The sequence below is a fragment of the Lactuca virosa genome, chromosome 7 (assembly GCF_052849685.1).
Source record: "Lactuca virosa cultivar CGN04683 chromosome 7, Lactuca_virosa_CGN04683_v6, whole genome shotgun sequence".
In the NCBI taxonomy this organism is placed as follows: domain Eukaryota; kingdom Viridiplantae; phylum Streptophyta; class Magnoliopsida; order Asterales; family Asteraceae; genus Lactuca; species Lactuca virosa.
In genome coordinates, this window is record NC_136432.1 from 75,425,422 (window position 1) to 75,435,513 (window position 10,092).

General features: G+C 34.3%; 1 protein-coding gene across 1 annotated transcript; it reads right to left on the reverse strand.

Moving 5' to 3' along the window:
* Positions 1 to 1,107: 1,107 nt before the first annotated feature.
* On the reverse strand, positions 1,108 to 4,707 carry LOC145123497 (uncharacterized). Its single transcript, XM_079058707.1, has 7 exons — positions 4,224 to 4,707; positions 3,430 to 3,987; positions 3,226 to 3,339; positions 3,006 to 3,119; positions 2,809 to 2,856; positions 2,276 to 2,706; positions 1,108 to 2,182 (listed from the first exon to the last, which is right to left on the reverse strand). Exons 1-7 carry the CDS (start codon positions 4,696 to 4,698, stop codon positions 1,571 to 1,573), a joined length of 2,352 nt encoding a protein of 783 aa, XP_078914833.1. The 5' UTR covers positions 4,699 to 4,707; the 3' UTR covers positions 1,108 to 1,570.
* Positions 4,708 to 10,092: the final 5,385 nt, after the last annotated feature.

The following is a 10,092-nucleotide window of genomic DNA, read 5'->3' on the forward strand; positions in this document are numbered from 1 at the left end:
CCCCGCATACGAGCCAGAGTTGACTCGACTGGGTTGACTCGGTTGACTTGTTGATTTTGACCAGTTTTGACCAAGGGTATTTTGGGAAAATGTTATTAATTTAGAATGGGAAATGTTTTGACATTTAGAATTTGGGTTGAGTTGGTTGTCGGAGCTGGGAGTTATTCAGACTGCATTCAGACTGTGAGGTGAGTATTCCGCATTGTACCCGTGGGTTGAAGGCACCAAGACCGGCCCACTAGATTATTTATCCTGGTCAGGATGGTGATATGATAGTTGTAGCTGTTCAATAGATCTGTATGATTATCTGTGTTGTTGGCTCTGTGTTTATGTTTGTTTGTTGCATATGTCGACATGTTGTGTTGGGTTGAGGCGGTCCTGCTTTGTGTTGTAGGTCAAGACACCCGGGGACGACCGGATAGGCTGTAGGCCCTGCAAGGCGGTCCAGTCAGGCCGAAGGCCCGTAGAGTGGTCCGGATAGGTTGTAAGCCCTGCGAGGCGGTCCAGTCAGGTCGGCTGCTCGTGGAGCGCTCCAGATGGACTGTAGGCCATGTAAGGCAGTCCAGTCAGGCTGTCTGCTTATGTTTGCATGGTTGCTCGTTATGTGGTGTGTTGGTACTTTGGAGGAACTCACTAAGCTTTAGCTTACAATTTTAGTTTGTGGTTTCAGGTACTTCTGAGGATCGTGGAAAGGAGGATGAGTGATCGTACATAACTTTCAGTTTTTATGTCTTCGAGTCTTGGGAAAACTCTGATTTGAAAAAATGTTTTTTAAGCAATGATTTGTCTGTAAATAATTTTAATGCATGGTTGGTTTTAAAATTTTTAAATTTATTGTGATTTTTGGGAGTGTTACAAAAACCCAAATCGGGAAAAAACCACAGGCGGAGGAAGTCGAGAACTATTCCACTAAAATATTATAGTGTTTACAGAGCTTGATGAAAGAGATTACAATGAGCTATAATGATTTGGTGATAAAGGGTTGAAACCATAGAAAATGTTGATCCAAAAGAGGGAGAAAAGAACTGTCTTTATTTTATCTTCAAAACTCTCTCACATAAAATCCTGTGTTCAATCGAGGCTAAAACGGGAAAGGTTTTGCCAATTTGGCAAAATTGGCCCTTCAACAATGAAGCAAATACATTTAAGGAACAAGTCATTTTTAGACCTAAAACATGCATTTTAGACCTAAAACATGCATTTTAGACCTGATCCCCTTTTTAGGCCTGAAACACCAATTTGAAACTTGGATTGCTAGAAAGACAAGATATTCGTTGAACTAAGCAGAACTTGTCAATTTTGGAAGACATATTTCCACATGTAGTTTCCTGTAACATTCGTGTATATATACATGGCTTTATAATGAAATTGAATATACATAATTTTGAAAATCATTAGGTCTCTCCCTTTCACACAAATAGTCTTGATTACAAAGTAAAGACCATATCTAGGTCCAAATACTTATCACCTCTATTTAGATCCCGACATATCCAACTCAAAGTGAAATGAGTATTTCTGCCAATTTTCACATCTAGTTAGTCCACCATCCTATATAATCATGCACAAAGATTTAATAGAATATACTATCATTTTGCTTACGAAAAATACTACGACCATATGTGGCACTCATCAAGTCTATGACAAGAGGGAACTGGAGGGTTACAAAAGAAGTAATTGGTAGGCATGTCAACACAGCTATGGGAATAAGAATCCTTGCGTTGCTTTGACCAAAGACAAGGTACAACGTTGCACCAAAAGCTGATATCATGGCTGTCGTTGAAATGAACAAGGTGGCCAAACCAATTATCAACTTTGTAGGCAACATGAAGAGAAAGTCTTGCTCCGCAAAACGTGCAGTGAGAATCGACAAAAACATTAACAATGAAGTAGCTGATGTGAATAACGATATCGCATCTGATATTGCAAATATTTTGAATGCATTGTTGTTAGTAAAAACCGGTATCCCAGTGTCCTTGTTTCCTCCAGGCACTGTAATAGCTGCTGCAAACACAATGGTGGTGATTAATGCAGCTGTAATCGTGTATGATTCTGCAGTGGACTTCATCCATTTTTCTCCCTCAATCACAAGGTCCTTGTGTTCTCTTGTGAATACCATTTGAGGTGTTTCGTCGAAAGAGTTCTTTTGTATGATGTTTAGAGGACATACAAATCCTTCAACTTCCTACAATATTAGAATGTGTTAACCATGCTTTATAAATAATACATGGTCTCTAAACATTAGGTATTAAAAATTTGATTAATCAAAGGTTCCTACCTTAAACCATTGCAGTTCACGTTGTATTTGTAAGGCTGCTCCTGATACATGATTTAATTTGTCGTTAGGTGCCAATCTTGCAGCCAAATGCAACAAGTTATTACCAGGCGAGTCTTTAATTGTTCTATAAACATTCTTATGTACGCTCATCTGATACAGTAGGTTGTAAACCTTCTCTGAACGGCTTATGACAGCATATTGAATAATGTTGTGACCATCTTCATTGGTACACCAAATTGCATCAGGAAAGTTAGACACGATATATTCTACAAATTCGTATGCGTTTTGTCTCGTGGCTTCAAAAATCGGATTCGTATAATAGTGATGGTAATTGCTGGAGTCTTTAAATAACTTTATCGAATGGCATACGTTTTCTAATAAATTGATAGCTTCCTTACGAATTCGAACTCTCTCTTTGATGAATGGAGACACTACATCATAGACTCAGATGAGCAATCTTTAAAAAAGAAATAGACATTTTCTTCAATTCTATTTTTGGTTATTCAATGATGCTAGTTTTTTATTCATATTACCTAACAACTTAATGATTAATGGGAAAAGCATAATAATCCCATAAAAACCTGCATTAGATTATAGAAAGTTTGTTAGAATCATAAAATTATGTATTGTTCAATCAATAAGTTAAAAGTTGAGATAACACTTAATTCTTATTGCTGGTTGTTTTGTCTACAACATAAAGATCTGTCGAACACAATATCAAATGACATACCAAATAAGAATAACCACCATACTATACCAACCAAGTAACTGCATCTGTTATACACAGAATAAAAAGCCTTTTGGAAAACAGCTTCAACTCTGCCATGCATTATATCAATAGCCCCTTCAACATAGAAAAATCAGTGTACCATAAGTTCGTCAGAGAGGCCTAATAATAAATCATGAGAAGGTAAAAAACATGCAAAATCAAGATAAAAAAATCAACAAACTTGTATATTCTTCCAAGATACTAGTGCATGGGAAATTTTGAGCTATAGCCATTGGCACAGCGTCACTATACAATGACCCACGATTGTAGTGAAGCATCAAATCATGTGCCAAACCTACGTACATAAATATTCTAAAGTTATCCCAAGTGGTTAGTTTTTATACTATTGGAATTTGAATGATGAATCCAGTTAAATTACACTTACCAAAATCTTTAGAAGATATAACAACAACTAGAAGTTCATCACCACTTGTGCCAGAAAACAGAGCATCCTTCTCTATGTCAGTATTAATGTATTGTAACAGATGCTTAGACGTCTGAGTATGCATATTAGATAGAGCTATGGCTAGTGGCGTGTGACCCTCCTTGTCCTTGGCCAATAACAACTCTCGGTTTCTTCCCACCAAGATGTCAGCAGCTTCGGTGTTGCCAACAATAGCAGCAACATGAAGTAGTGTGCATCCATCTGAATTTCTTAGATCTAAGAGTTGTGTGTTTTCCGGTGTCCTTTCCAGCAGTTTCTGTAATAGGTCTGCCTTCTTAGTTGCACCCACTGCTATATGGAGTGGTGTGTTGCCATTATTCGTGATTTTGTCTATCACAGTAATGTTTTCTCTCTTAAAAACAGCATGGACGGAATCCCAATCTCTTGATATAGCAGCCTGGTATAATTTTTGGAGTGCAGACTTACTTCTTTTGTCTTCTTGTTCTTTTAATATTAAATATTGGTCTGACCATGCTTCTCTTATGTCTTGCGGTTTATCTAATTAATTTGCGTAATGTTGTTATGAAGGTAAAAAACGATAAGATATATAGAGAAAATATAGATGTTGTCCATCTAGTCTAATAAATAGGGATTAATTTCAAAGGAGAACAATGGATTTAAATGAAGTGGAAACAACAGCCAACGGGTATCATAGTAAAAACTCTTTGTAAATTTTTTTTTTTTATGATCATGTATATGAGACTTGGAATATCGAAATAAATTAAAGGTTGTACCTGAAACTAGCAATTGTGGAAGAACAGCAGGACCGTAGATAGTCTGCAGTTCGTCCCATACATCTTTTGCACTAAAATCAGATGCATTTCTCTCTTGATGATGGAGTTTCTCTGAGAGACGTTTCAGAACATAACCGAGTGTTTCTTCAGAGAGAGAACTAAGAATCCAACCCTTCACCAGGGCATCTGATCTTCTCCACCTCCTGTGACGACTTTGATGGTCACCCACTTTCTCTTTCCCGGAAACACTTGTTTGAGGGCTTACAAGTGTTCCATCGATGAAACCAGACATACCATGACTCTCTAAGAGACATAGCATTTGTGTTTTCCACATAACAAACTTGGCCTTACCACTCAGCTTCACACTAGTAAGGTTTGATGCACAAACATGTGATGAATATGGATATGGGTATTCTTCTTCTCCAACTTCCAGTGCGACATGTGGTTCTTGTGGATTAGAGCTTGTGCTTGCCATCTTTTTATGTTTTTTATTCTTTCTTTCGATCCTCGTTGCATCCTCTTACACGTCTTAAATACAAAATTGGAGTTGATCTGTGGTGCCCACAAAGCCACTACTTTCAGATTGCATCCTCCGGAATTATACCATTTCTAACAAAGATGTTAAGCAAAGAATATTAATTAGAAAAAGTTAATTAGCAATCGACAGCATGAAAATTATTTACCTACCCTAATACTGTAGAAGTAGTCAAAGAACCGTGAGCTTTTTTGATTTTTTTTTTTTTTTTTTTTTTTTTTGCACAAGATGAATTTATTATCCCATCATTGAAATTAGACAAATTTTCACAAATGGTCTTAATACTTTTTCATGTTTTTCTAACTTTTTTTTTGTATATATGGATTGCCTTTTTTGGAGTAAACGTTTCAGTTGACTAACTTTATTAACAAATAGATGCTTGTGAAATAAGGAAAAAGCCTTTTATTTTTATTTTTTTAATATTTATTTTAATATGTGTTTAGTTTAAAACTAAAATAAAATTAGACTCCTCTCTCTCTCACAAACACACACACATATACACATATACACACATGTGTCTCTCCATTCGAGACGTATCGCCTCCCTTCGATCCTCTCTTGCACCTTCTCCCTTCCTCTCTTGCACCCTCTCTCTCAAACTCTATCTTCCTTACTTCTTCACCTGCAACTCATACCATATACATATATATACCGAATCTAAAAAAACATACACTTAGGGGCGGAACACAAAAACAATAACAAGGGGACCGAAATTAAAATTTCAAAACACAACCATGTAGACAAAAAAATTGTTTCAAAATTATAACATATCTAAATTCGAAACAAGAAAACTAATAACAAATATTGCTATATCACTCTTCAAATTTGTAATTTTCAAGTCTTGCACAATTGTTTGTAACAAGTTCCATTTCAGCTGAAATACTAGACGTTGGATATTTTCATCCAAAATAATATCCGGTGGTTTTTTGGGATCTTGAGTAGCATTAACACGTTTCTTTTAAACAACACATTAATAGTCAGATTGTTTTTTTCATGTTGATAGCAATTTCTAAATAACAAAATATAAGTAAAAATAAAATAACAACCAACAAATATATTATAGCAAACATCTATATTTTGTAATAAAATAAAAGTTATTGAACGTTTTTTATGATGATTTCAAAGCCTTAAGTAAATAATATATTGTGATTTTAATCGATTCTGTTTTTAGTGTTTACAAAGATTTTATATAATAGAAAACCAATAAATAATATCAATAAATTTAAAATAAATGTCATCGTTAAAAGGGTAAAGACTTTTCAAATAAAGTACGTCTGCTAAATGCCTATATGCCCTCCACCATCATCTCAAGTACTAAAGTCATAGACTCACATGCATAAAGCAAGAGAAAGGGAATAAGACTAAAGAGAGATAGAGAAAGAAAGGAAAACAAAATACCGGTATAGTCTTCTTGTGGAATCTGTGGAGTAGATCGGAAAAGGAGAGTGGTCACCGACAATAGGTAAAGAGAACGACATAGAAAAGAGAGCAATGCGGAGAAGCGATAAGCTGGCGAAGGAGAAGCGGTGGTCCGACAAGTGGCGACAAAGACCTGTCATATGTGGGCGAGATGCAGTTTGTCGACGACGTTATTCCGGTGAGATTTGGATGTTTACGGCTTCGAAATTTCAAGATCTTTATTATTTTTTAAACTCAAATCTTGAGTTAATAATTTTGGAGAAATTAAATATCATCATATTTTTTGTTCCTACAAATCTTCCTACCGAATTAAATAGTGACATGTGTAACATTTAATGTTCATTAAATGAAATTTAGTAATATTTTAGTATACTAATGTGACACATGTTATCATTTAATTGAGTAGAAAGATTTGTAGGAAAAAAAAGTACGAGAATATTTAATTTCTCATAATAGAGTTTTAAAAATAGTTTTTTCTTTTATTATTATTATTATTATTATTATTATTATTATTATGTGTTTCCTATTGTAATAGGACTCTTTTGATTTTATTAGCTATTTTATCAAAGATTTTATTTTTGATTTCATGAGTGTTTTTCGGATTGTTTTTCGGATGATTTTGTTGGTTCATAACTAAATTTTGTAACTCTAAACAATTTGTAACTCTAAAGAAGGGGACAAATTAACTAATATATTGACAATAGATTTAATATTTTTAAAATTAAAACAATAGATTTAATTTTGTAACTCACCTCTCCTTGGAACTACAGGTTCAATCCATAGCTAAAAGTTTTGATTTTTGGATATTATCGGTAGTTCCTCACATCGACTCTGCCATTGCAAGTGATTGCTCATTGATCGTTAGCTTATAAAACCATTCATTAACCATAAAGGAGGTTTCCAATTCTTCAATGTTTATACATTTGGAGCCGTCAAATCAAATCAGATCAAAACCGAATCACAATATTGGCCATCATAAATCACTATTTAGCAGTTATAAAACCACTGATTAACCATAAAAGAGGTTACAACTTTAGTTGTATATTCTCGAACACAATTGCATTTTCTTCACCATTATTCATCGTCACAATCCCGATTTCCATGGCTGTTTACGATAAATGTTTTATGTCACCTTTTAAATATGGATCTCATTATCAACCTCATTATCAACCTATTAATGGGGTCAATAATGCCAGTTTTAAAGCCTGTTCAGCTTGAGGTTCAAAAAGATCCTGCTGAAGTGCATAATGTGTGCTTCTTTAGAGCTTTACTAATTGGTAAATGTGAATTGAAAGTTGCTGACTAATGCTAGTTAGTGGGTAGCTGGCAGACTCACGGCTAGCAAACCATTAGTTTGGCTATCAGTCAACTGGCAGGATGGAGACCTATCCTGGGTTTAGCTAGCGTTCATGTTGTATTTTCTCTACATATAATGAATGATAACTAGGGTTGAGATGGTGCTATACTATAATATTGTTTCTAATATTTTAAATAAGAATACTTCCTCCAAACCCTGGACACAGTCATATGGATCGAACCATGTAAATATTGTGTCTTTGTGTTTGTGCGTGTGTGTGTGATTATTCTCGTTTTCTTCCTGACAAGTAGTATTAGATCTACGGTTTCCTTGTTGTTTGAAGAGATGTGGCTCTACAAATTTGAGGTGGAGAAATTAAATAGCTCGAACGACTTCACTTTGTGGAAGGTGAATATGAGGGATTTTTGGTTCAACTACTTTGGAAGGAGAAACAAAATTATTAAGCAACATGGCTGAGACAGCAAATAAAGATTTCTGGAAAAAGCGCATTGCTATTTTGTTAAGCTTGATTGATGAGGTGTTACGAGAGGTTGTCGATCAAATGATTGTTGCTGGGATTTTGGAGAAACTTTATGATAAGTATCAGAATAACTCTCTCATGAATCGGTTGTATCAGAATTGACATTTGTATATCCTCCGAATAACAGAAACTACCCAGGTAAAGGATCATCTGGACACTTTTAATCATATCATACATGATCTACAATGTGTTGAAGTTATATATGAAGATGAGAATCAAACTCTTATTTTGTTGTGCTCTCTACTGAATTCTTGTAATTATTATGTTGATACCATGTTGTATGATAGAACAACGATCACTATCAACGACGGGAAGGATTCCTCGATGTTCAAGGAACTAGAGTATAGGGTTTCTGGTAATAAAGAACGTCTTGGTTCATGTTTATTTGTTAGCAAAGGTACTCGCCTTCTCTACGAGAACAAATCATTTTAATGGTTTTTTTAGTTGATTTTCAACTTGATTTTGAAACAACCTGAACATTTCAAATGCTTCATACTTATGTTTCATCCAGTAAACATAACCATAATTACTGAAATCGTCAGTGAAGGTGATGAAATATCTGTCACCATATCTGGACATGGTTTTGAAGGACCCTATACATCAGTATGTATGATTCCTAAAAAGTCCTTTACTCTTTCACTAGACAAATATGGGAAAATTAATAGGGATATTAACTTGAACAATATATTTTATCATAATTCCTAAATGTAACCTACTAAACTTGCTATAGAATGCATCAATGAAAAAAACGTTATCACTAAAGGTGATAAACAAACTATTAAAAATGTCTTTATGTTGTCAACAAACACATTTTATATTTTAAAAGGGTAAAACAACTTTTTTTTGTGTAATATATATATATATATATATATATATATATATATATATATATATATATATATATATATATATATATATATATATATATATATATATATATAGCCAAGTTCTTTTGAGAACCAAAAGATTTATGAGAACTTATGAAGTCATAATCTGTTTATCATTTTTCAAAACCAAAAACACCAATCTTCTTCAAATGGTGCATCTAAGCAATATCTAGGATAAAAAAAAGATTTGATGATTTTTTTGGTTTTTTTGTTTTTTTTTTTGAAATGTGGATTTATGCACAATCAACAGTCATATGGACTACTGATGAACACAATATGCAGTCATATGAAAACTGATGAGCACAATCAACAGTCATATGGATTGCTGGTGAGCACAATAACTGTTGATTGTCCATGTCAGTAGTCTATTGATTGTTGATTGTGCTCATCAGTAGTCCATATAACTGTTGATTGTGCATACATGCAAATTTCCAAAATGAATAAAAAAATTGTCAATTTTTTTTAGCCCAGATATTGCTTCTGAATGGATATTATTATCCTCTTTATATTGTTATCTAATTCGAGATTTTACTATGAAGACTCATTTAAATTATCCTCTTTATATTTTTGTTTCTTTATTATATCCTCAATTGTAAAATTCTGAATCAATATTATTCCATTCCAATTCCTTCCCGATACCTCTCATGGAAAATCTCGAATTGGATCCTAAATTGACGGGTTAGTGTGAGCTTATCCATGTGGTTATGCACTCTTCGAATAGGAACTCATTTTCTGAAAGATCATGGCTTTCGTGCTTTGGTGGTTCTCCGATATCCTTTCGATGACCTATGTTGTGTTGAAGGGATATCTATATAATACGATCGATTGCGTAAAGCCCATTGTAGTAGTGGAACCGGGGAAAGTATATAGAAAAGACAGTTCTTTTCTATTATATATTATATTAGTCTTTTCTATTTAATTCATATTAGATTAGTCTTAGTTAGTGATCCCGGCTTAGTGAGTCCTTTCTTCTGTGATGAACTATTGGCACCAGCCCTACATTTTGTCTCTTTGTCTCTGTGGACATAGGAGAAAGGGGGCTCCGCGGGAAGAGGATTGTACTGTGAGAGAAGCAAGGAGGTAAGCCTCTTTCAAATATACAACATGGATTCTAGCAATGCAATGTAGTTGGAATCTCATGTCGATCCGAATGACTCATCCTTTCCATGGAGGCAAATCTTTGCGTGTTAA

What these genes read in the sequence shown, in the direction of transcription:
- LOC145123497 (XM_079058707.1), bottom strand. Translation starts at nt 4,698, where the DNA reads ATGGCAAGCACAAGCTCTAATCCACAAGAACCACATGTCGCACTGGAA. An exon ending in TATCTTGGAAGAATATACAA is followed by an intron (nt 3,120 to 3,225) that starts GTTTGTTGATTT and finishes TCTATGTTGAAG; the next exon opens with GGGCTATTGATATAATGCAT. An exon ending in GTGAACTGCAATGGTTTAAG is followed by an intron (nt 2,183 to 2,275) that starts GTAGGAACCTTT and finishes CTAATATTGTAG; the next exon opens with GAAGTTGAAGGATTTGTATG.